Raw genomic sequence first — 27,983 nt, 5'->3', positions numbered from 1 at the left:
CCAAAACCTGGACACCTCTCATGTTCATCTATGATTTCATGCTTTAATTCCATGGAAATCATCCTCTTTTTCTTATCAGCACTGTCCTTTACACTTACTTTCTTTGGACCCATGGTTAGAAAAGCGAAATTTGGCCAACTGACTGTAAAAATGTAAGCAAATCAGGAGAGAACTACTTCCACAGCTAGGTAAACAGTGCACTGAGTTGGCTTCGTTCTGAAGCTCTTGTCATTATAATAATGTATTATTATTATTAATTTAGGGAACTGAAGCTCTATCATTATTGTAATAATTACTGTATTATTATAACCATTATTATTGATAATAATTTAGGGAAATGAAGCCCCTCACCAGCATCAAGATTCCTTGATATTGGTGAGGGGTTCTTGATATATGCTCTAGTTCCCTAAATTATTATTAACCCTTTCAGGGTTTCGGCCGTACTAGTACGGCTTACGCACCAGGGTTTTTGACGTAATAGTACGCCTAAATTCTGTCACCCTCAAATCTAGTGAGAGAAAGCTGGTAGGCCTACATATGAAAGAATGGGTCTATGTGGTCAGTGTGCGCAGTATTAAAAAAATACTGCAGCACACAGTGCGTAATGAGAGAAAAAAAACTTTGACCGTGTTTTTGGATTAAAACAGCGACTTTGCACTGTATTTTCATATGGTATTTATTGTTGTATTCTAGTTTTCCTGGTCTCATTTTATAAAATGGAAGACATATTACAGAAATTGAGATGATTTTGACTGATTTTACAATGAAAGTACCTTGAAATTGAGCTCAAAATAGCAGAAATGTTCGATTTTTATCAAAGTTCAAAGGTAAACAAATCATACTAAGCGTCCAATACACGTCAACTGGTGAGTCTAATATTCTTTCACAAGTGCGCTGATATTATTTATACCATTTTTACACTAATGCAGTAATCTGCATAACAGTAAATCTTCTATTTTTTGTGAGAATAAAAATTCAAAGTGGAAAGCAAAAGAATGTCAGAGGGGCATGGGGATGTGACTAATGAACAGAGGAAATGTTATTTTAGTGTCAGGAATGTCTTTCTTGTTTATTCTGGACCCTATTTGGAAATTGGCATCTTTTGAAATTTGTGTGAAATTGGCAAAATTGCAAAATTCTGACCACTGTATTGGATAGTTGATATCGGTAAATGGGTGGTCTCTTGTACTCAATCGATAGAATAAATGGAGTTCTAGCGAAATAGTTATGATTTTTGTCAACTAGCACACTGGAATTTGCCGAAAATAGGGCTTAAAGTGGGCAAAATCGCCGATGCGTAAACATCGTCAAGACCGCTACCTTCGCAAGAGCATAATTCCATAAGTTTTCCATTAAATTTCATACTTTTGGTGTCATTATGATCGGGAAAAGATTCTCTTATCTTTTCATAATAATATTTTTTTTTTTTTTTTTTTTTGAAATTTGGGCAACCCTGAGAACAAGTCTGGGAGAGGGCCTGGGGACCCTGAAAGGGTTAATAATAATAATAAAAATAATTATAATAAAGATAGAGCTTCAGTTCCCTCAATCAATAATAATAATAATAATTATTATTATTTTACAATAACAACAGAGCTTCAGTTCACTAAATTAATAATAGTAATAATGTACATAATACGTATTAATAATAATTCAGAATGCTGCCAATAGTTGGCAGTACACATGTTTACATCACTGTTGAAGCAGTTCTCTCCTGCTTTGCTTACAATTTTGACAGTCATTTGGCCAAATTTCGCTTTTCTAACCATGGGTCCTAAGAAAATAACTGCAAAGGACAGTGCTGAGAAGAAAAAGACAATGATTTCCAAGGAATTAATGCATGAAATCATAGATAAACATAAGCAAGGTGTACGAGTTTTGGATTTAACCAGACAGTACCAGCGCAGTACATCTACTATATGTACGATATTAAAAAAGAAGGAGTCAATAAAGGCTATAGCGCCAGCCAAGGGCATTACAATAACATCTAAACTGCGGACCTTTGTCCATGAAAAGATGGAGAACCTGCTGCTGACGTGGTTGAGAGAGAAGCAGCTCGCAGGAGATAACATATTAGTTGTGTTCAGTGATTAAACAAAACAAATTGTATCAGTTATGTTCAGTGTGTAAGCACATATACACTTTATATAAAGCACATATACACTATATAAACAGTTTATTATTTCTATACATTCTGTAGTGTATTAGGATTTATTATGTGTTTATATACAATATTTTCAGTGTTTTCCTTAGAATACTAGTGATCTACTGCAGTTAGCTTCAAAAATACTCCGTTTTCTCTTACAATAAGAGCATGGGAAGATACTCTCAGTATATACATAAGAAATAGCGGACGCTTCTGCTGCTGCCTATGCCACCATATATGGCCTATTTTATTCATTCTAGAGTATATATCATGTTTCTGTGTTAATTATATTTATTATGTCATATTAGATGAACTGTGATAGATAAATAAGCCGTACAGTTGATAATATAGTCATGTTTTTTCTCGTCTCTCCAGAGTGCAGGAATGAATTAATGGCTTTTCAATTAATTTAAATGAGGAAAATTAATTTGATATATGAATAAATTGAGTTACGAGCTAGCTGCTGGAACAGATTAAACTCGTAAGTCAAGGTTCCACTGTACAATTAATCCATTCCAGACACCCAAAAATATTAACAAAAAATACATTTTTTAAAGATTAATTATAGTTTTACATACACAAAACAATGAGAACTAAATAAAATAAATAAATGAGCATTTAAATCACTATTACATACCTTTACTGAAGACACTTGTTGGCTTATGGAAGACAGGGAGGAGGAGAGAGGGAGAAGTGATTATTGTTTGGAATGGGTATCCCGCTCCATAAGGACTTCAGGTATCAAAGCCCTCTCTGGGGTTACTTCCCTCCCTGCCTGCTACACTCTCTGCATGCCTCATACACTCCCTGCCTCCCACACTCCCTGTTTTCTTGCTACACTCCCTGCATGCCTGCTACACTCCCTGCCTACTTGCTACAATCCCTGCCTGCCTGCTACAATCCTTGCATGCCTGCTACATTCCCTGCCTTCCTTCCACACTCCTTGTTTCCCTGCTACACTCTCTGCCTACCTTCCACACTCCCTGTTTCCCTGTTATACTCCCTACATGCCTGCTACACTCCCTGCCTTCCTTCCACACTCACTGTTTCCCTGTTACACTCCCTGCATGCCTGCTACACTCCCTTCCACACTCCCTGTTTCCATGTTACACTCCCTGCATACCTTCCACACTCCCTGTATCCCTGTTACACTCCCTACATGCCTGCTACACCACTCCCTGCCTTCCTTCCACACTCCCTGTCTGCCTGCTACACTCCCTGCCTGCCTGCTACACCACTCCCTGCCTTCCTTCCACACTCCCTGTTTCCCTGTTACACCCCCTGCCTTCCTTCCACACTCCCTGTTTCCCTGCTACACTCCCTGCATGCCTGCTACACTCCCTGCCTGCCTGCTACACTCCCTGCATGCCTGCTACACTCCCTGCCTGCCTGCTACACTCCCTGCCTACCTTCCACACTCCCTGTTTCCCTGTTATACTCCCTACATGCCTGCTACACTCCCTGCCTGTCTGTTACATCACTCCCTGCCTTCCTTCCACACTCCCTGTTTCCCTGTTACACTCCCTGCCTTCCTTCCACACTCCCTGTTTCTGTTACACTCCCTGCCTGCCTGCTACACCACTCCCTGCCTTCCTTCCACACTCCCTGTTTCCCTGTTACACTCCCTGCCTTCCTTCCACACTCCCTGTTTCCCTGTTACACTCCCTGCATGCCTGCTACACTCGCTGCCTGCCTGCTACACCATTCCCTGCCTTCGTTCCACACTCCCTGTTACACTCAGCCTTCTTATACTAACACATCTGATAGAGGAAAGAATGGGAAGACGTTTTCATAGCTGGAGCAAGAATGCCCGGGACCACCATCCTTCCCCGCCACCACATACATATTTTATTCATTCTAGTGTGTATATCAGGTTTTTATGTTATTCATATTGTTTATTATGTCATATTAGATGAATTGTGATAGATAAATAAGTCGTAGAGATGATATTAGTGTCATATTGAAGTACTATTTTGTCATGTCTCCTGACAGCAGGAATTCCCCTGGAACGAATGGCATTTCAATTAATTTAAATGAGGAAAATTAACCCAGCATATGAACAAATCAGGATACGAACAAGGTCACGGAATGGATTAAATTCATAAGCAGAGGTTCCACTGTACATTAATATGTTGAAAAGGCACAAGGCCTGTGTATTATCACATACTCTACTGTAACCCAAATAAATTATCAATTTTCATTTTATAGAAAATATGTTTTTTGCTAAAAAAGGATCAAGCATTATTATTATATTTGAAAAAAGTGCTAAACCTGTATGGATCATACAGAAGTGGCTGAGCATTGTTAAACCTTATGTGTAATATTCCCTTTAAATTTGTGTACAAGTTTGGCACATCATTTTCATTACAATAACAATAATGTTTTATTCAAAACAGTGTAGCAGATACTACTCACCATGTTGATGGAGGAATCAGTCCAAAAGCTGTAATCTGACACTCGAAGTCATTAAACTATACTAATGATTTAGTGGCTGCTTATTCTTCAAGACTTGCCATTTTTAAACAAATTAAAAGTGGGTACAAATATTCGCAACAAAAACAAATAATGACTGCCTAAATTTTCAGTTACTGTAATTTGTTAATGATTTTGAAATAGGAATCGAACAAAATAATCAGGACTTCAAAATCTGAGTAAACCCGTTCATAATGTCTGCAAATCTTGAATTATTATAATAATTTTCCTTATAATTTCATTAATAGTGTCAAAACATGCACTTTCTATAATACATCCTTTCTCCTGGACAGCTGCTAGTCGAGGGTCAAGAGGCAAATGACCCAAGAGACGAACATCATACTTCTTGGCTAAGTAGTCCCCAGCCCCGGATGAAAACACATGGCTCACAGTCTGAAATAAAATTGCACAAAAAAGTAAAAATTAAATTTAAATTTGTTCTACTTAATTTAGCAAAATGTTTCTTGATATAGTTTCTATTTAGTCGCCTGCATCCATCCTTGATATTAATACATATGTAGTATGAATAAACAGATCTCCATAGGGAAGTGGAAAAGAATTCTTCCTCCATAAGCCATGTGTGTTGTAAGAGGCTGGGAATCAGACATGAGCACCCTAAGTCCCCACCAGTGCCTAGAGAAGCTGAATACAGAAGCATACAAGGTAAGTATGAAACACATACCATTGAGAAAACCCAGAAGAAGATCAGATATAGAGAGAGAGCGTAGGAGATGGTACAGAAGAAGAAAATGGGTTACTGAATTGCTTAAAAACACAAATATGCTACAACAGAGGAAAGATAGACTTAGCCAAGAGGTCATTGAATTAGAGCAAAAACTTAGGATGTCATACCTCACAGAAGTACAAAGGGAACAAAGGGCCATACAGGATATTGCAAGAAATCCAAAATATTTCTATTCCTATGCAAAATCCAAGCTAAGAACTACTTGTAGAATTGGACCAGTACTGAGAGGAGACTCGTATATTGACAATGAACAGGCAATGAGAGAAATCCTAAAAGAACAGTATGAGTCAGTGTTCAGCAACCCACTAAATGACAGCAAGGTAGAAAATGCAGAAATATTTTTTCACTCCAGAAGGTCGCACAGACCAACTAACTGACACTAGTATGTACAAATCCCATAGTTTTCGAAAAAGAAATGGAAAACATGCCCACTCACTTAGCATCTGGACCAGATTCATGGAATGCTCCGTTTATAAAGAAATGCAAAGTACCACTAGCACGAGCCCTCAGTATTCTCTGGAGAAAGAGCTTAGATCTAGGTGAAATACCAGAGGCCTTAAAGAGTGAAGACATAGCTCCTTTGCATTAGTGAGGTAGTAGAGCACTAGCTAAAAATTACAGACCAGTAGCCCTAACCTCGCACATCATAAAAATCTTCGAAAGAGTGATGAGACGGCAGATTACAAATTTCATGGAGCAGGACAACCAACATAACCCAAACCAGCATGGTTTTAGAGCAGGACGATGATGCCTGTCACGGCTGCTGAATCATTATGACAGCATTACGGAGGCATTGGAAGATGACCATAACGCAGATGTGATTTACGCAGGTATTGTAAAGGCGTTTGACAAATGCGATCATGGAGTGATAGCACACAAAATGAAGGCCGTGGGCATTACGGGGAAGGTAGGCAGATGGATTTTCAGTTTCCTAACACACAGAACACAAAAAGTAGTAGTGAACAGGGCAAGATCCAGCATCAGCGAGGTCAAAAGCTCAGTGCCCCAAGGCACTGTCCTGGCACCTCTGCTGTTTCTCAGCCTCATAGCAAACAGAGACAAAAACACCCAGCACACTTTTGTATCATCATTTGCAGATAACACTAAAATAAGCATGAAAGTCACTACGGTAGAGAACACTGAAAAAGTACAGGAAGACAAACAGGGTTTTCCCGTTGGCAGTGGAGAACAACATGATGTTCAATGGTGATAAGTTCCAGCTGCTTAGGTATAGAAAGAATGAAGAACTCAAAAGGAACACTATATACAAAACTCAAGAGGGTCACCAAATAGAACATAAGGAACACGTAAAAGACCTAGGAATAATTATGTCAGCGGACCATTCTTTTAAAGACCATAACAAGACAAAGATCATGACAGCCAGGAAGATGATGGGGTGGGTATTGAGGACTTTCAAAACAAGGGGAAATAATGCCGATGGTGACACTTTTCAAATCCCTAGTGCTCCCTCACTTAGAATATTGCTCAGTGCTGACGTCCCCGTTCAAAGCAGGAGAAATATCTGAGCTGGAACAAATACAGAGATCGTTTATGGCTCACATTGAGCCTGTAAAGCTCCTAAACTACTGGAAATGCCTGCAAGTCTTGAACATATATTCACTGGAGCAGAGGAGAGAGAGGTACATGATAATATATACCTGGAAAATACTCGAGGGCCTGGTCCCAAATCTGCACACTGCCATAACAACATACTGGAGTGAGAGATATGGGAGGAAGTGTAAAATAAACCCAATGAGGAGCAGGGATGTGGTGGGGACAATAAGGGAACAATGTATTAACATCCGGGGTTCCAGACTATTCAACATCTTACCAAAAGATATCATCAGAAACATGGCTGGAACAAGTGCAGAAGCCTTCAAGAGGAAACTGGACAAGTATCTTTACCAGGTGCCAGATCAACCAGGCTGTGATGGATATGTGGGACAGAGGGCCTCCAGCAGCAACAGCCTGGTTGACCTGGCAAGCACCAGACAAGCCTGGCCCATGGCCGGGCTCAGAGAGTAGATAAACTCTCGAAACTCTTCAAAGGTATATCAAAGGTATAACATGCCAGGAGCAAGGGGCTAGTAATCCCTTCTCCTGTACACACTACTAAAGTTAATAAGTGAAACTTTAGTTTTTCTTTTATCGGCACTGTATGATCATTGTAGGTTTAGCGCTTCTTTTTGATTATAATAATAGTTTTTCTTTTTGGGTCACCCTGCCTCGGTGGGATACGGCTGGTTTGTTGAAAGAAGAAGAATAAACAGAATAATGGCTGGGGACTTGAACCATGGCTACATGTGTAGTAGGCCCTATTATGTACCATTCAGTCAGAGGTCACAACAGGATGATTTTGCAACCAGAACTTCTGTGACATGGTTGCATTAGCTGCAACCATGTATATATACAAGACTAAGCCTACTTCACACATGAACCACTGTTCAAGTCCCTGTCCATTTTCTGTTCATTATTCCATTACAAATTATCTTGGGTGTATGAAGCAGTAAATTTATATATTTTACACAGTACAAGCACCAGGTATTGCTAATGTTCTACATCCTCATGGACTGCAACTACATTAAAAATAAAGGACTACCCTGGAGTACATAAATGTAATTCATTGAAAAAACCTGTGAATATTATTATTTGTTTTCTGCAGCTAAAGTTCATAAATAACTGAACAACTATAGATCTGAATTACCCATAGTGCTATTACTTAAATGACTTGCCCAAACCAATCAAATCTTATATTCCCTAATAATAATTTCAAAGATTCTAGGAAAGGTTCTGGTGCTGCAACTCCTTCAAATTATAGATTTACGCAGATTTCACCATTTCATTCTTCGGAAAACTTTTTTTAAAACATCAATCATTTTTGACCAAGGTAGAGTGACAATGTACATTTTATGTAATAGCACCACTGGACCCAGTTTGCTAATACAGTATTTTTCCTGAGGGTAATGAATCCTCTTACCTTGGTGGGAGACAGCTATTGTGTTAAAAAAAATTTACATCCAAGAGATGCAGGTTTTCACACAAAAGGAACTAGCAAAAATTAATTAAAATAAAAAAAAATTTGTTAAGCAGTACTTACTGAACAACCTGGACAGCAAAAGCCTGACATGTTCTCTATTATCCCTAAAATTGGTATGCCCATCTTCTGACAAAATCTGATCTCTCTGCTCACTACACCTGGGGAAAAGAAACATTGTCATTTAGAGAAGATTTAAAACTAGACTCCAAAATTTATGAGCAATTTGTCTTTTGTGTTTTTAGCACACTGGCCTTTTCACACCAAGGCTGGGCAATCAAAAAAAAAAAAATGCCAAATAAGCAGTCACTGAATAACTGATGCTCTACTGTACCATATGATGGCTATGGTATACAAAAATTACCATGACTCATAAGTGTACATTAAAACATTTGAGACTACAGTACTTTAAGTGATTATTATGCCTTCATCCTATTTACAGTACCTGTACTTTGTATCTACAAGATATAAATTAGTAATCCCTACAACTTTGAGGTTATGCTCGAGGCTCTATAAAACTAAAAATTTAAAATATAATATCTACGGTTTACTGTGGCCCAAAAATAACCCTTAACTTTGCTTAATAATGGCCTCAAATTGCAAGAGTAGTGATGGTGAAAGTTCTTCAAAGCCTAAGAAAAGCCATGAAGTGCTTACCATCAGTGAAAAGGTGATAATTCTTCACTTATTGTATGTAATTTATCAATTAAACTTTATAATAGGTATGTATGTAAACAAAAAATGACATATATAGGGTTTGCTACTATCTGTGGCAGGTCCTTGGAATGTATCTTCTGTGTATACAGGTCCTACTGTACAATATTATGTCAGCATAAATTTTGTTGCAGATTTGGGTACAGTACATCATGCATTTCAGAGACCATATCTTTGTAATATATCTTAGTATTGAGCTATTGAGAATAATGTGAAAGAAACCTTACGGTTAGTTTCCAATTAACAGGGAGTGTGCCAAGCTTAAAAAAATGGATGTAGCCAGAAAAACCACTGGATAATCAAAACCTAAACATAAGGAAGCTTGTGAATTTGTAGGGATAAATTTGTGGAAGATGAACTAATGTGACATAATTTTCTACATGTACTGCAATGATAATATGCACATTACCTTCACTAGCTAGTGTAGCACAATATGAAGCAGCTAAGTATTTGAAAGGTTATAATACACATACATACCTGCCAGACTAAGTTATGGATGTGGGAAGTACAGGGCCTGCTGCACTCTGATGGTTGAGGGAAGATGTTGAAGATCGGAGGGTCATTTGAATTGTGATGCCCATGAACTTCTGGCAAAACAGCTACTGAATGAAGAATGGTGAATACATTTTCTACTGTGAATCATCTTATCTTGGTGGGGAATAACCGATACAGTAAAAAAAAAAAAAAATACCAGCAGACAGCTTCTGAGGTGTTGTCACAATTAGTGCTCCATCTGGCACAGCAGCAGCAAGCAGCTTGATGATAGTGAGATGCTCGTCACTCGTCCCAGGTGGTGTGTCTATAATCAAGTAATCCAGTCGGCCCCAAAGTGTGTCCTGTTGAAATTCATTTTTCATTAATGGCATGTGTACAGAAGGGGTTTGGATACCAATGTGAAAGTACAAGCATAGGTACACAGTTGAGATAAATTTTGTATATTTAATTCTAAATTGTAAATGAAAGGGTCTTAAGAGAGTGGCATAACAATGGAATGAGCTACAAGAGGAAGTAGTAAGTGCTACACCCACTGGAAATTTAAAAAGAAATTACAGAATGGTATGAAAGAAACTGAAGTATATGAAGACAGGTTGCACCCCCCCCCCCCACACACCTCCTGTAGCTACAAATAAGCACAGTAAAGTACAGTAATTACTACAAAAATAGGTAAATTGCCTTCAGCTATGCTGTAATAATTTAATATATTATTTTTTTTTTATTATAACACTGGCCGATTCCCACCAAGGCAGGGTGGCCCAAAAAAGAAAAACTTTCACCATCATTCACTCCATCACTGTCTTGCCAGAAGGGTGCTTTACACTACAGTTTTTAAACTGCAACATTAACACCCCTCCTTCAGAGTGCAGGCACTGTACTTCCCATCTCCAGGACTCAAGTCCGGCCTGCCGGTTTCCCTGAACCCCTTCATAAATGTTGCTTTGCTCACACTCCAACAGCACGTCAAATATTAAAAACCATTTGTCTCCATTCACTCCTATCAAACACGCTCACGCATGCTTGCTGGAAGTCCAAGCCCCTCGCACACAAAACCTCCTTTACCCCCTCCCTCCAACCTTTCCTAGGCCGACCCCTACCCCGCCTTCCTTCCACTACAGACTGATACACTCTTGAAGTCACTCTGTTTCGCTCCATTCTCTCTACATGTCCGAACCACCTCAACAACCCTTCCTCAGCCCTCTGGACAACAGTTTTGGTAATCCCGCACCTCCTCCTAACTTCCAAACTACGAATTCTCTGCATTATATTCACACCACACATTGCCCTCAGACATGACATCTCCACTGCCTCCAGCCTTCTCCTCGCTGCAACATTCATCACCCATGCTTCACACCCATATAAGAGCATTGGTAAAACTAAACTCTCATACATTCCCCTCTTTGCCTCCAAGGACAAAGTTCTTTGTCTCCACAGACTCCTAAGTGCACCACTCACCCTTTTCCCCTCATCAATTCTATGATTCACCTCATCTTTCATAGACCCATCCGCTGACACGTCCACTCCCAAATATCTGAATACATTCACCTCCTCCATACTCTCTCCCTCCAATCTGATATCCAATCTTTCATCACCTAATCTTTTTGTTATCCACATAACCTTACTCTTTCCTGTATTCACTTTTAATTTTCTTCTTTTGCACACCCTACCAAATTCATCCACCAATCTCTGCAACTTCTCTTCAGAATCTCCCAAGAGCACAGTGTCATCAGCAAAGAGCAACTGTGACAACTCCCACTTTATGTGTGATTCTTTATCTTTTAACTCCACGCCACTTGCCAAGACCCTCGCATTTACTTCTCTTACAATCCCATCTAATATAATTATATGTATTTCTATCCATGGGGAAGTAGAACAGAATTCTTCCTCCGTAAGCCATGCGTGTTGTAAGAGGCGACTAAAATACCGGGAGCAAGGGGCTAGTAACCCCTTCTCCTGTATATATTACTAAATTTAAAAGGAGAAACTTTCGCTTTTTCTTTTGGGCCACCCCACCTCAGTGGGATACGGGTGGTACGTTGAAAGAAGAGAGAATATATATTTCACTTGTTGAGCTCCAGCTCCCTCTATGTAAACCCACACAAGAGGAACAGCAGGTTAAGCTCCAAACCCTCAAGAGGCAGAGAAGTTACAGCTAAACCAACCGATGAATTATAGTTCAACTCTCCCAAGAGAACCAAAGGCTTAAGCTCAGTGCACTCAGGAAGTCTAACACTTGTTCCTTAGCATCCTCAGAACATTCAGGATCACCACTTTTAAAAGAGCTCCCAGAACTGTTAAATAATCCTTATTCTAAGTCACAATCATCAACATTGATTAGAAGTCTGTACTAGTTATCACAAGAACACTGTCTCAATTTATTTAATAAAATTGGCAAATTGGGACTTATACTGCCAACTGCCACTGCAAATCCTCCTTTGAGGAAAATGCTCCAACACTGAAAGTTTGAAGCTGATCAGGACAAGGCACTCAATTTTTCCTCATAGAAAAAAGTATCTTACAATTTTTATGATAAAACTGACAATTACACACTCCAATAATAACCCAAGATTAGGTTAGGTAAGGTTTGTCAGTAAACAGGATGAGCGTTTCCTGACGTGGGTCTAAGTCATACGATGACCCACAGCTGGAGCTTTTGGTCATCTGACCAAGGCCTTCTGCTGGCTTACCAGTCTGCTCCTTTAAAAATTATGGTTCATCATAATAAATCAAGCTTTCTTATAACTAGGATACATCTGTGCTAAAAGTTGGAGGGCAATAAGAAGAGGCTTTCTCATGTTAATGAATGTAAACCACTGTCCTATTTGCAAGTATAAAATTGGTAAATTGGCAACTGTACAGCCTGACAACAATCCAACCTTTTCTCCTAATTAGTATACACCAACACTGAAAATTTGAAGACAATCTGAAAAGGCTTTCTCATATCACATGGAAAGGTACTCAAGCAACCCACAAGATAAACCAGGACCCCATATTAAATTACCATCTCTATCACAGTCATTCATAGTATAATAAGCTTGGCTCTTGTGAAACTCTCTGGACATCACCCACCATACAGACTGATTTTCAAGAGGGTTGGTCTCCTATTTATATCACAGAAACCAATAGACTAATTTTAGTGAAATATAAGTCAGTCTCATATGACTTGCAAAATCATACTAACACAATTGCAAACAAACTACAGAGTGGGCAGGAAGTGAACCCAAGGCACTGGCCTGGAGTTTTAGGATTCACCTGCCATGGGTTAAATCCTTGCCCACTCTCTGGTTTATTCTCCTATGTTTGCAATTCATACCAAATCATAGCACTGTTAAAAATAATGGATAATGTTTTAATTAGAGTTAATATTCAAAATATGTTGTAGGATTTAGTTAAAAATTAGTGTCTTCTAAGCTGCTAGAGGAAACTATGTAATAAAATATATTGTGTAAGAACCAATATAGGCTTCAGTCTGCAAATTGGAGCTTACAAAGGACAGTTAAATTTTAAACCTTAAAGACATATGGGAATTAAGAGTCTGAAGCTAATCAAATGAGGCATTCTCCCATTAGTGCATGGAATCCACTGTTTTCTATTTTTTTTAACTAAGTATGTATATTGGCAAATTTGCACCTACAAATAACCATGGAATAGACAAGCCATTAATGATCAAAGTCTATTTGCTCTTGGAAATATTTATAACAAAACTGACAACAAACCTTTATCATACGTCTTATTAAAGCAGTTTTACGAGGTCCTCTCCATGCCACGGCCTGGGCCCCAGAGCTCAATAAGGATCCTACTGACAATGTCTTAATGTTGCCATCGGATGATCTGTGCACACACATCATTTACTACTTTAAACACACTAAAATGTACTATGTACTGGAGAAATGTAATAACTAAAATAACTGCTGAAGAAAATATGCTCATGCTCAAAAAATTCAATACTATACATATTGACTCTACAAACCATAAAAGATTAGGCTACATAAAGGATTTAAATTGGGATAATTTCATATTTTTTATGTCTTAAATTAAAATGATGCAAGTATAAGAAAACAGACAAATCAAAAGTGAAAAAAAAAAAAACAATGTGGCAAAACATGTTACACAATGCAGTTAAGTACTTAAGCAATATTTAATAGCATATCCATTCAGGATTAGATATAATACTTATAAATGTTCCTAGGTAGTAGGTTGGTAGACAGCAACCACCCAGGGAGGTACTACCGTCCTGCCAAGTGAGTGTAAAACGAAAGCCTGTAATTGTTTTACATGATGGTAGGATTGCTGGTGTCTTTTTATTCTGTCTCATACACATGCAAGATTTCAGGTATGTCTTGCTACTTCTGTTTACACTTAGGTCAGACTTCACATACATGTACAGTGGAACCTCAAAAATCGAACGTATCACATATCGAACGTTTTGAAAATAGGACCATTTTTTCGGACAAACTGTGTCCCTATTATCGAACGCGCCCCTATTTTCGGACCGCCGGGTACGGGACCTGTCTGCCGGCCCGCTCTGTCCACGTCCCCGCGCAGGCGCCGTGAGCAGTCTAGCTTTGTTTATGCTTGAGTGAACACTAACCTGTGCTCTCATTCACGCATTTTACGATTATTTTGTTGTGTTTAGTGCTTGTGGGACTGTGAAATAAGCTGCCATGGGCCCAAAGAAACTTGCTAGTGGTACCCCTGTGGTAAAGAAAGTGAGAAACACCATAGATGTGAAGAAGGAAATAATACAGAAGTATGAGAGTGGTGTGAGACTTGTTGAGCTTGCCAGGATGTATGGGAAAAACAAGTTGACCATCAATTCTATCCTGTCAAAGAAAACAAATCAAGGAAGCTGATGTTGCGAAAGGTGTTAATATGCTAACCAAAAAAAGACCACAAATAGTTGAAGAGGTTGAGAAGTTGTTGCTGGTGTGGATCAAGGATAAAGAGATTGCAGGTGATAGTGTTTCAGAGACGATTATTTGCGAAAAGGCAAGGAAGTTGCATGCCGATCTGGTACAGAAAACTCCTGGAACCAGTGCTGATAGTGAATTTAAGGCCAGCAGAGGCTGGTTTGACAGATTTAAGAAGTGTAGTGGCATACACAATGTTGTAAGACATGATGAGGGCTTTACCTGAAGTCCTCATGGAGGGGGATTCTCCTTCCAAACACTAACCCCAACTCCCTCTCTCCTCCTCCCTATCTTCCAGATGCCAACACCAATCTTCAATAAAGGTAAGTAAAAATGTTATGTTATATGTATTATTTATTTTATTTTTTTATTATCACACTGGCCGATTCCCACCAAGGCAGGGTAGCCCGAAAAAGAAAAACTTTCACCATCATTCACTCCATCACTGTCTTGCCAGAAGGGTGCTTTACACTACAGTTTTTAAACTGCAACATTAACACCCCTCCTTCAGAGTGCAGGCACTGCACTTCCTATCTCCAGGACTCAAGTCCGGCCTGCCGGTTTCCCTGAACCCCTTCATAAATGTTACTTTGCTCACACTCCAACAGCACGTCAAGTATTAAAAACCATTTGTCTCCATTCATTCTTATCAAACACGCTTACGCATGCCTGCTGGAAGTCCAAGCCCCTCGCACACAAAACCTCCTTTACCAACTCTCTCCAACCTTTCCTAGGCCGACCCCTACCCCGCCTTCCTTCCACTACAGACTGATACACTCTTGAAGTCATTCTGTTTCGCTCCATTCTCTCTACATGTCCGAACCACCTCAATAACCCTTCCTCAGCCCTCTGGACAACAGTTTTGGTAATCCCGCACCTCCTCCTAACTTCCAAACTACGAATTCTCTGCATTATATTCACACCACACATTGCCCTCAGACATGACATCTCCACTGCCTCCAGCCTTCTCCTCGCTGCAACATTCATCACCCATGCTTCACACCCATATAAGAGCATTGGTAAAACTATACTCTCATACATTCCCCTATTTGCCTCCAAGGACAAAGTTCTTTGTCTCCACAGACTCCTAAGTGCACCACTCACTCTTTTCCCCTCATCAATTCTATGATTCACCTCATCTTTCATAGACCCATCCGCTGACACGTCCACTCCCAAATATCTGAATACATTCACCTCCTCCATACTCTCTCCCTCCAATCTGATATTCAATCTTTCATCACCTAATCTTTTTGTTATCCTCATAACCTTACTCTTTCCTGTATTCACCTTTAATTTTCTTCTTTTGCACACCCTACCAAATTCATCAACCAATCTCTGCAACTTCTCTTCAGAATCTCCCAAGAGCACAGTGTCATCAGCAAAGAGCAGCTGTGACAACTCCCACTTTGAGTGTGATTCTTTATCTTTTAACTCCACGCCTCTTGCCAAGACCCTCGCATTTACTTCTCTTACAACCCCATCTATAAATAAATTAAACAACCACGGTGACATCACACATCCTTGTCTAAGGCCTACTTTTACTGGGAAATAATTTCCCTCTTTCCTACATACTCTAACTTGAGCCTCACTATCCTCGTAAAAACTCTTCACTGCTTTCAGTAACCTACCTCCTACACCATACACTTGCAACATCTGCCACATTGCCCCCCTATCCACCCTGTCATACGCCTTTTCCAAATCCATAAATGCCACAAAGACCTCTTTAGTCTTATCTAAATACTGTTCACTTACATGTTTCAATGTAAACACCTGGTCCACACACCCCCTACCTTTCCTAAAGCCTCCTTGTTCATCTGCTATCCTATTCTCCGTCTTACTCTTAATTCTTTCAATAATAACTCTACCATACACTTTACCAGGTATACTCAGCAGACTTATCCCCCTATAATTTTTGCACTCTCTTTTATCCCCTTTGCCTTTATACAAAGGAACTATGCATGCTCTCTGCCAATCCCTAGGTACCTTACCCTCTTCCATACATTTATTAAATAATTGCACCAACCACTCCAAAACTATATCCCCACCTGCTTTTAACATTTCTATCTTTATCCCATCAATCCCGGCTGCCTTACCCCCTTTCATTTTACCTACTGCCTCACGAACTTCCCCCACACTCACAACTGGCTCTTCCTCACTCCTACAAGATGTTATTCCTCCTTGTCCTATGTATGTATTACTATACATAATTAAAAACTATAGTATTTGTTGTATGTAAAACTGTAATTAATCTCTTTAAAATGTATTTTTTGTGTGAATATTTTTGGGTTTCTGGAACGGATTAATTGTATTTCCATTATTTCTTATGGGAAATATGGCTTCAAATTTCAGACTTTTCGAATTTAGAACTAGCTCCTGGAATGGATTAAGTTCGATTTTTGAGGTTCCACTGTACAAGCATATATACACGCACCCCTCTGGGTTTTCTTCTATTTTCTTTCTAGTTCTTGTTCTTGTTTATTTCCTCTTACCTCCATGGGGAAGTGGAACAGAATTCTTCCTCCGTAAGCCATGCGTGTTGTAAGAGGAGACTAAAATGCCAGGAGCAAGGGGCTAGTAACCCCTTCTCCTGTATATATTACTAAATGTAAAAGGAGAAACTTTCGCTTTTCCTTTTGGGCCACAATGCCTCGGTGGGATACGGCCGGTGTATTGAAAGAAAGAAAGAAGACTTATAAATGTTACCTCAGAGTTATGCAATTTGATAAAAACAGCTTTACATGCAATGAGGATAACTGGTCTTTTGAATGGCAAATATATTAAATAAAACTTGTAAGTCTATGATGTACAGGACTTGAAAGGTGTAAGGTTGCCATACTCTGTGGATGCATGTTAATATTCTACTCAAGTTTAACAAAAATTACAGACATACATTGCTGGCTTCCATCCCCACTGTGAATCCATTATAGGTTGATCTGCCACACCCATGAGTAAAGGAATGCTTGGGCCACAGATATCCACATCTAAAAGTCCAACTCGTTTTCCCTCATTTGCTAGAATCTTGGAAATCATTACTGCTATGCTGGATTTACCTGTTAACAAAAGCATAACTGTGGATTACCGCCCTTGATAATGGGACACCTCAATCAGCCAATTATGGGCTTAATGTCCTCATCAATAACTGTATGAGAGCTGTATATACTGTACATTACTGTAAGATAACTCATGAAAGTTACATCAAAATGAGTGCAACATAAAAATGGTCATACAGAATAAGACATACTAAAACAAACATTACATACCTACTCCTCCTTTTCCAGACAGCACCAAAATTTTATGCTTAATTGCTTTTAATCTTGTATCAATTATTTCCTGGTCTGGGTCAGGCTTGCTCACTAAAAGAAAAAACATTGATTTATTAAATTTCTTAACGTAACTGAGAGGAATATTATATACTGTTTCACACATTACAGTTGAGAACATAACAGTATGATGTGCCTAAGTACCATTAAGTGTCTTCTATTAATTAATTACATAGCAACCCATTTGCTACTCTTGGCTCTATGCCATATACTGAGCTTTGTGCAATAGGAAAGTAAATTATTGCTGTTATTGTTTACAATTATTATGTTCATGGGACAGCACTAAACCCTTAGTGGTCATAGAGGCCCTGGGGGAATGGGATGCAATCAAGCTTGATCCAAGGAATGGGAAGGCAGGTCCAATCCCTGGATCAAAAGCCCCTCACTGATGGCAAGGAGCCTTCCTTAAGGGAAGGTAATGTGTATCACTATATGACTAAATGTATTTGTCAACAGATGATCCTTGCATGTAAGAAAAATTTAGATAATGAATATCTCTTCACCCATAAATACAAAATACATTTTCATAATTTTCAGTGTAAGACTTTCCTGATTTTGTGGCAATCACAATTTAAATGTTTAAGATGTTACATTCATAAATAAAAAATAGAAAGTAAATTAAAATGAAATCTTTAACAAAGAGCATAAATTAAAGCACCATGTATGGAAGCAGAAAGAAACCAAAGTAATAATAAAATTAAAAACAAATTTTAGAAAGTAAAATTATTATTTTATAGAAAAGTGTTATAACCCATTCACCAAAAACTTTCATTTAGGAGAGGAACTGCATAATGACTTTCCTTTTCTAAGTGCTAGTGGCAAACTGTTTCAGCCACGACCTTGTGACCTTTTTATCCTGATAAACCCATAAAGGTTATTCAGTAGAGGTCAAAGAGTTGGTGGAGGAGGGGAAGGAAGCAAAGGAGTGGAACTGAGGAAAGGACACTAGTCATAAGAATGGAGGTCAAGAGTTGATACAGCAAATGAATGCAAAGATGAGACATCCAAGAGAGAGATATAGCAAAATAAGTATATCAGGGCATCAAAGAAGGCACTGGAAATGAAGTTAGAATGCACTCTGATGACTGGGACTATCAAGAGTTACTGGACTGTCAGGACACTGGAAAATTACAATCTTTTGATAACAGTGATGCACAAAGAAATACAAAGCAGAATATCAGAGGTGAAAATATGTAGAAATGACCATCAGCAGGATGTAGGAAAAATTCTTTTTCACATGATACCATAAAATACATTAACGTTAGTACAGTAAAACTAACTATATTTGTTTATATAAAAAAGAGAATAAAATGCTTCAAGATTTTTGACATACCTTGAGAAAGGCAGAGCTCTCTACCAGGGCATCCTTCACATACGTTAGCTCTTCCAGATTCTCTCTAAAATAAAAATTTATATACATATAAATATAAAACTGTAGGTAGTAGGTTGGTAGACAGCAGCCGCCCAGGGAGTTACTACCGTCCTGCCAAGTGAGTGTGAAACGAAAGCCTGTAATTGTTTTACATGATGGTAGGATTGCTGGTGTCCTTTTCTCTGTCTCATAAACATGCAAGATTTCAGGTATGTCTTGCTACTTCTACTTACACTTAGGTCACACTACACATACATGTACAGGCATATATATACACACATCCCTCTGGGTTTTCTGCTATTTTTTTCTAGTTCTTGTTCTTGTTTATTTCCTCTTATCTCCATGGGGAAGTGGAACAGAATTCTTCCTCTGTAAGCCATGCGTGTTGTAAGAGGCGACTAAAATGCCGGGAGCAAGGGAATAGTAACCCCTTCTCCTGTATAAATTACTAAATTTAAAAAGAGAAACTTTTGTTTTTCTTTTTGGGCCACCCTGCCTCGGTGGGATACGGCCGGTTTGTTGAAAGAAAAAAGAAAAATATAAAACTGTCTAAATTAACAATAAACTATTATAAATTCCTCCACTAACATCTACACTAAATTTAGGAGCACAGTCTATAAGTTTGTCCTTGTTTCTATGGATATCAGACATTTTCTTAACATCAGATTCCTCACATACTTGTGCCATTGAGATGCCAGACTCAACTTTCTTTATTAGAGAGCTAAATTTTGGCTTAACACTGAGAACCACAAGTTTCAGAAGTTACTGCTGATTGCACTCTACTTAATAAGCTAGTCAAGTCACATAACACTAATCTAGGGAAATTAAGAGACTGAATGACAAATGTATACACAAGCGACCATGAACAATAAACTGGTGTTGATGGCTTACGGCTCGGGGAACAAAGAAAAGCCGACAGGTCCTGGATGTGGATGCTCTGGTTCATACCGGACATGTGTCAGAGTTACCAACTTTGATCCAATACTTCAGAAGATAACTGGACACTATTGGTATGAACAAAATCCAAGATTACAGACTTCTGTCTGGCCATTTTTTGTCAGAAAGTGCCAAAATCCATTAATGAGAGGTTTTATTGTATGTACTTTATCTTGAAAATACAATACTGCATTGTACAGTACAGGTACTCCTCACTTAATGATCTGTTTAACAATTGCTCGGACTTACGACCAGCTCTCCAACCAGTATGCAAATCTCTAGCTTATTTATATATCAAAATTTATCTAATATGACATAATAAACAATATAAATAAAAGAAACATGATATATACTCTAGAATGAATAAAATATGTATGTCATTATGTGACAAGTGGTGGCAACCACTCCCAAGGTAAAAATATACGTAGCTTTGACCATATCTTCCCATTCTTGCCCTTCTGAGGTTTTATTATAAGAGAAAAACTGAGTGTTTGTGAGGCTAACTGCACTAGATCACTAGTTTCATAAGGAAAACACTGAAACAAAAGCTATTCTCACGTGATTTTTCTATGATTTCATGCTTTAATTCAATGGACATCATCCTCCTCTTCTTCTCAGCACTGTCCTTTTCACTTACTTTCCTAGGACCCATGGTTAGAAAAAAGAAATTTGGCAAAATAACTGCACAAAAAATACAAAATGCTGGGATGCTGGAAGGATGTTGTGGCGTTCGCTGCGCCAACTAGTGGCAGCTTATCTGAAGCTTGCTCGTAACTCGAACTTTAGCTTGCAACTCGAAGCAAAAAATCAACCGAGCGATGGCTCGTAACTCGGAAAACTCCTAAGTTGGGGCCACTCGTAAGTCAAGGTAATACGTACTGTATACTAAAAATGTTATAAATGGTGCAAAAGTAACATTAAAACAACATCTAAAGATGGTTGACACAAACCCACTACAAGTACAGTATGCTCCTTGCTTAACGACTACAGTAATTTGCTTACTGGCCTGCTCTTAGGAATGGAACTTGGTCGTTAAGTGAGGAGTATATATAACCAAATGATAATTACATACACAGTTAAACATATATATATACAGTGGACCCCCGGTTCGCGATGCTATCGGTATCCGATAAATCCGGTAGCCGATTTTGTTTTAACTATTTTTAAAATCATTTACATACATACTACTTCTTTCAACAGACTGGCCATATCCCACTGAAGCAGGGTGACCCAAAAAGAAAAACAAAAGTTTCTCTTTTTAACGTTAGTAATGTATACAGGAAAAGGGGTTACTAGCCCCTTGCTCCTGGCATGTTAGTCACCTCTTATGATATACATGGCTTGCGGAGTAAGAATTCTGTTCCACTTCCCCATGGAGACAAGAGGAAATAAACAAGAACTAGTAAGAAAACAGAAGAAAATCCAGAGGGGTGTGTATAAACCATACCATGGGCGGGATTGAACCCGAGGTCAGAGAGTCTCAAAACTCCAGACCGTCGCGACGGTTTGGAGTTTTCAGAGTCTCTGACCGCGGGTTCAATCCCGCCCATGGTATGGTTTGTTTGCAATCGTGTTATTATGATTTCGTGAGTCAGGGTGTGTATATATTGTATATGCTTATACTACATGCATGTGTAGTGTGACTTATGTGTAATTAGAAGTAGCAAGATATACCTGAAATCTTGCATGTTTATGAGACAGAAAAAAGATACCAGCAATCCTACCATCATGTAAAACAATTACAGGCTTCCGTTTTACACTCACTTGGGAGGATGATAGTACAGGTTGGCCATCACTAATCCAGCAATCAGTTATTCGTTTCTATCAGTAATCTGGCACTAATTTCAGCAAGCATAATTTCCAATTTCATCATTATACCGACTCAGAAATTGTGCAGATGGTTGTAAATCCACAGCAGCAACCCAGTGGAGGAGAAAGCAGTGATGAAAATGAGGAAGATGTAGCAGAAAGTCTCTACTGATAAGTTAATTAAGTGTATTCTAACCTAACCACTCTGTAATCTGGCAAACTCACTAATCTGGCACACTACAGGTCACAATGATGCCGGATTATTGATGGCCGACCTGTACCTCCTTGGGCAGTTGCTGTCTAACAACCTACTACCTAGATTACATACATACATTTTCTGCTAAAATATCTGCAGCCTTCAACATTTCCCATGTGACATATGAATATGCAAATTTTATGTATAAATCATAATACAATTAATATATTCATTAAAAAAAAAAATGTATACTGTACCACATCTGCTGGGCATTCCTTAATCTGTAAATCTTCAAGATCACAAGGCTGTGTTGACATGTTGCTTACTTTATACAGTACACCTGCCAAAATGCATATTGAATTATCATGTGGAATTCTGAAACTAGTAACAATAAATGATTTAAAGGGCACAAAGTGTCACTTTACGATAAAAAATATATTTTCTTCACATCATTTAAAAATCAGGCTGCGATCAAACTTATTATTCACTGAATGGGTAATCCAATAATATCTCTAATGTTTACCTGCATCCTAGACTAGCTTCCTTACAGAGCTACAACTTTATGAATGTGTGGGAAAAGTTCACTTGTATGTACGTACTTTAGTTAATATGTAACTGTGGTGTGGGCGAGTACTGAAATGCTTGTTTCAGAGGAATGCAGACCCCAGCAGCACCTATTACCCTCTCTTTGCATTATACTCTGAGTTAGCAGGTGATTTGTTGAGCTACAAATCTAATGAGTTGCTTCACTACTCAGCTGGAGACAAATGGCATAAAAAAGCAACACGATGGAAAAGTAGACACATACTGCATTTCTGTCTACTTTTTCATCACTACCTGGTTCTTTGACAGATTGTAAATATTTATTCCTCTGAGTGCTTATTGTGTTTGTCTACTTTTCTTGCAGCTGTTACCTGTCTTGATTTTATGGTACCTTAGTTTTATAACACAGTGAATTTTATTTTCTCTCACCCATCTTCAAAGCCTTTATCTTAATGAGAGAGTAAACCTCTGTGTATGTTTTTCCACTGAATTTTTTACACACTAATAAGATACTCTACTTGAATTTTCTTCAGAGTATATCTACTCACTGTGTTGTGTAGATTTGCTATGTGAAGAAATTGTAATACTGTATTTGAGGTGGTAGACCAAGATAAAAAATACAATAGGAGATTGCTGAAGAAAGTAGCAGCACCCAAAATAGGTGGAGATGTCATGTCAGAGGGCAATGTGTGGTGTGAATATAATGCAGAGAATCCATAATTTGGAAATTAGGAGGACGTACAGGATTACCAAAACCCCTCCTCAGCCCTACTTCAGAGGGCTGAGGAGGGGTTGTTGATGTGGTTCAGACATGCAGAAAGGATGGAATGAAATAGAATGACTTTGAGAGTGTATAAATCTGTAGAGGAGGGAAGGCAGGGTAGGGGTCAGCCTAGGAAAGGTTGGAGGGAGAGGGTAAAGGAGGTTTTGTGTGAGAGGGGCTTGGATTTCCAGCAAGCATGCGTGAGCATGTTAGATAGGAGCAAATGGAGGGAAATGGTTTTTAGGACTTAACGTGCTGTTGGAGTATGAGCAAAGTAACATTTATGAAGGGATTCAGGGAAACCTGCAGGCCGGACTTGAGTCCTTTAGATGGAAAGTACAGTGCCTGCACTCTGAAGGAGGGATGTTAATGTTGCAGTTTTATAACTGTAGTGTAAGCACACCTTTGGCAAGACAGTGATGGAGTGGCTTCTTTTTCAAGCCACCCTGCCTTGGTGGGAGAGAGCCGATGTGTTATACCTTTATACCTTTGAAGAATTTTGAGAGTATATCTACTCTCTGAGCTCGGCCATGGGCCAGGCTCATCTGGTGCTTGCCTGGTCAGCCAGGCTGTTGCTGCTGGAGGCCCGCTGCCCCACATATCCATCACAGCCTGGTTGATCTGGCACCTGGTGAAGATACTTGTCTAGTTTCCTCTTGAAGGCTTCAACACTTGTTCCAGCAGTGTTTCTGATATCTTCTGGTAAGATGTTGAAAAGTCTGGGACCCCAGATGTTAATACAGTGTTCCCTTATTGTCCCCACCGCACCCCTGCTCCTCACTGGGTTTATTTTACACTTCCTCCCATATCTCTCACTCCAGTATGTTGTTATGGCAGTGTGTAGATTTGGGACCAAGCCCTCGAGTACCTTCCAGGTATATATTATCATGTACCTCTCGCTCCTCTGCTCCAATGAGTACATGCTTAAGACTTGCAGGCATTCCCAGTAGTTTAGGTGCTTTACTGGCTCAATGTGAGCCGTAAACGATCTCTGTATTTGTTCCACCTCCGATATTTCTCCTGCCCTGAACGGAGTCATCAGCACTGAGCAATATTCTAAGTGAGGGAGCACTAGCGATTTGAAGAGTGTCACCATCGGCATTATTTCCCTCGTTTTGAAAGTTCTCAATGCCCACCCAGTCATCTTCCTGGCTGTCGTGATCTTTGTCTTGTTATGGTCTTTAAAAGAAAGGTCCGCTGACATAATTATTCCTAGGTCTTTTACATGTTCCTTACGTTCTATTTGGTGACCCTCTTGAGTTTTGTATATAGTGCTCCTTTTGAGTTCTTCATTCTTTCCATACCTAAGCAACTGGAACTTATCGCCATTGAACGTCATGTTGTTTTCCACTGCCCACTGGAAAACCCTGTTTATGTCTTCCTGTACTTTTTCAGTGTCCTCTACCGTACTGACTCATGCTTATTTTAGTGTCATCTGCAAATGATACAAAAATGTGCCGGGTGTTTTTGTCTATGTCTGCTATGAGGATGAGGAACAGCAGAGGTGCCAAGACAGTGCCTTGGGGCACTGAGCTTTTGACCTCGCTGATGCTGGATCTTGTCTTGTTCACTACTACTTTTTGTGTTCTGTGTGTTAGGAAACCGAAAATCCATCTGCCTACCTTCCCTGTAATGCCCATGGCCTTCATTTTGTGTGCTATCACTCCATGATCACATTTGTCAAATGCCTTTGCAAAAATCTGTGTAAATCACATCTGCATTTTGGTCATCTTCCAGTGCCTCCGTAATTCTGTCATAATGGTTCAGCAGCTGTGACAGACATGATCGCCCTGCTCTAAAACCATGCTGGTTCGGGTTATGTTGGTTGTGTTAATAAAAAAAAATTATCTCCTGTTTAGAGGCATGACTGATCAATACCTGGAGAGGGTTTTGGGGGTGACCAAGCCTCACAATGGATCAGGGTTTGATCAACAGGCTGTTACTGCTGGCCACACATAAACTGACATACAAACCACAGCCTGGCTGGTCAGGTACTGATATAAGGTGCCTGTCCAGCTCCTTCCTGAAAACAGCCAGGGGTCTATTGGTAATAAGTCACTCTGTCTGACTTTTTTGGGTTATCCTAGATTCTCTACACATATGCTGCTATGTATGATAATCTATATAACTGTATTTGTGTATACCCGAATAAACTTACTTACTTTATGTATGCTGGGAGGCAGTTGAACAGTCTTGGGCCCCCTGACACTTATTGTGTTGTCTCTTAGTGTATTCGTGGCACCCCTGCTTTTCATTGGTGGGATGTTGCATCTCCTGCAGAGTCTTTTGCTGTCGTAGGGAGTGATTTTTGTGTGCAAATTTTGGACTAGTCCTTGCAGGATTTTCCAAGTGTATATTTTCATGTATCTTTCTCACCTGCATTCCAGGGAATACAAATGAAGGGATTTCAATTGTTCCCAGTAATTTAAGTGCTTTATCTTACTTATGCATGCCATGAAAGTTCTCTGTACATTCTCCAGGTCTTCAATTTTGCCTGCCTTGACAGGAGATGTTAATGTACAGCAATATTCCAGCCTAGAGAGGACAAGTGATTTAAAGATAAGATAAGATAAGATTTCGTTCGGATTTTTAACCCCGGAGGGTTGGCCACCCAGGATAACCCAAGAAAGTCAGTGCGTCATCGAGGACTGTCTAACTTATTTCCATTGGGGTCCTTAATCTTTTCCCCCAGGATGCGACCCACACCAGTCAACTAACACTCAGGTACCTATTTGCTGCTAGGTGAACAGGACAACAGGTGTAAGGAAACGTGTCGAAATGTTTCCACCCGCTGGGAATCGAACCCGGGCCCTCTGTGTGTGAAGCGGGAGCTTTAGCCACCAGGCCATCAAAATCATCATGGGCTTGGCATCCCTAGTTTTGAAGGTTTTTACTATCCATTTGCATAAATGAGGAGAAATCAGAATGGTGACCCATTACCAGTAGTGTCCCACAGGGGTCAGTATTTGGGGTCCCTTTTTGGTTACAATACATATAAATGACATAGATGAGGGAATAAGTAGTAAAATAAGTAAGTTTGCAAATGACACTAAAGTAAGTCATCAAGTAAATTCTGATGACACAAGACAGCTACAGCAAGATATGAATAAGCTGTAGTGGTAGGAGAAGTGGCAGATGCAGTATAATGTTGACAAATGTAATGTTCTAATCCTGGAAAAAGAAAATAACTAAGGTATATATAAATTAAATAATTTAGACTGCAGTAAAGCTGTATGTGAAAAACATTTGGTTCTGGTTAGCAATAATCTAAAGCCAATACAACAGTGCATAAGTGTTCACAATAAAGCTAATAAAATTTTTGGTTTCATATCAAGAAATATAAATAATAGAAGTCCTCAGGTTATGCTTCAATTTTATGCATCCTTGATAAGGCCTCTTTTATTTTATGCTACTCAGTTTTGGTCTTTGTAGAACAGAATGGACATATATGCACAGGAACACACACAGAGAAGGGTAAAGAAGTTGATCCAATGTATCAGAAATTTTCCTAGACTTACAGTACGTCTGACTTTTTTGGGTTATCCTAGGTAATTTACGCTATAAGATAAAAGATTCGTTTGGACTTTTAACCCCGGAGGGTTAGCCACCCAGGATAACCCAAGAGTCAGTGTATCATTGAGGACTGTCTAACTTATTTCCATTAAGGTCCTCAATCTTGTCCCCCAGGATGCGACCCACACCAGTCGACTAACGCCCAGGTACCTATTTGCTGCTAGGTGAACAGGACAACAGGAGTAAGGAAATGCGTCAAAATGTTTCCACCCGACGGGAATCGAACCCGGGCCCTCTGTGTGTGAAGCGAGAGCTTTAGCCACCAGGCCACTGGGTCCCAGCCCGGTGGAAGGTTCCTTGATGCTGGTGAGAGGTTCCTGATCCAGGGAATTGGATCTGTGCTCCATGTCCCTGAATTAAGTAATAGTAGTAAAAATAATAATAATAGTTTATTAGGTCATGATACATAGTTGCACAAGGTATTATAGTTCGTACGTTGGATTGCGTGCAGCCAGCAGTAACAGCCTGGTTGATCAGGCCCTGATCCACCAGGTCACAGACCGGGCCGCGGGGGCGTTGACCCCCGGAACTCTTTCCAGGGTTGGGTATACATGTCAAAAGCCCCTTGTATGCCTTCCATCTTTCCCCTCCTATAGGCGCTGTTTAATCACTACAGGTTTAGCGCTCCCTCATGATAATAATAATAATAACAGTATGATAATTGTACTTACATGTACAGGTGCCTAAATAGGCTTACGTTGGGGTTATACAGGGCCACCAAAGCTGATCCTTCATTCATCGTCTCTGTTGGGTTTATTAGGGCCACTGACAAAATAAGCCGTATCGAGGTGATGCTTCATTGATCCCTGGCAAACATCCGGAGTCAGGGGCAAGGGGTATTGCTCAAATTTGGGCAGGAAGAATCAAGGGAAGTTCCCTCCGGAAAGAGAAATGGGAACATTAAATTCCTATTAAATCAGGTGGAGCTGAGGCCTACACACCGGCAAAGCCAGGC

At 39.5% G+C, this 27,983-nt stretch overlaps 1 protein-coding gene across 1 annotated transcript; it reads right to left on the bottom strand.

The window, feature by feature from the left end:
* Positions 1 to 5: 5 nt before the first annotated feature.
* Positions 6 to 27,983, bottom strand: LOC128694242 (cytosolic Fe-S cluster assembly factor NUBP2 homolog). The gene is made up of 9 exons (XM_053784265.2): positions 27,700 to 27,983; positions 22,407 to 22,489; positions 19,170 to 19,233; positions 17,777 to 17,869; positions 17,407 to 17,566; positions 13,323 to 13,437; positions 9,803 to 9,947; positions 8,461 to 8,558; positions 6 to 5,011 (listed from the first exon to the last, which is right to left on the bottom strand). Exons 2-9 carry the CDS (start codon positions 22,464 to 22,466, stop codon positions 4,808 to 4,810), a joined length of 939 nt encoding a protein of 312 aa, XP_053640240.1. The 5' UTR covers positions 22,467 to 22,489; positions 27,700 to 27,983; the 3' UTR covers positions 6 to 4,807.

Source organism: Cherax quadricarinatus, chromosome 43 (genome assembly GCF_038502225.1).
Source record: "Cherax quadricarinatus isolate ZL_2023a chromosome 43, ASM3850222v1, whole genome shotgun sequence".
NCBI lineage: Eukaryota > Metazoa > Arthropoda > Malacostraca > Decapoda > Parastacidae > Cherax > Cherax quadricarinatus.
This window is presented reverse-complemented; position numbering and strand designations above follow the sequence as displayed.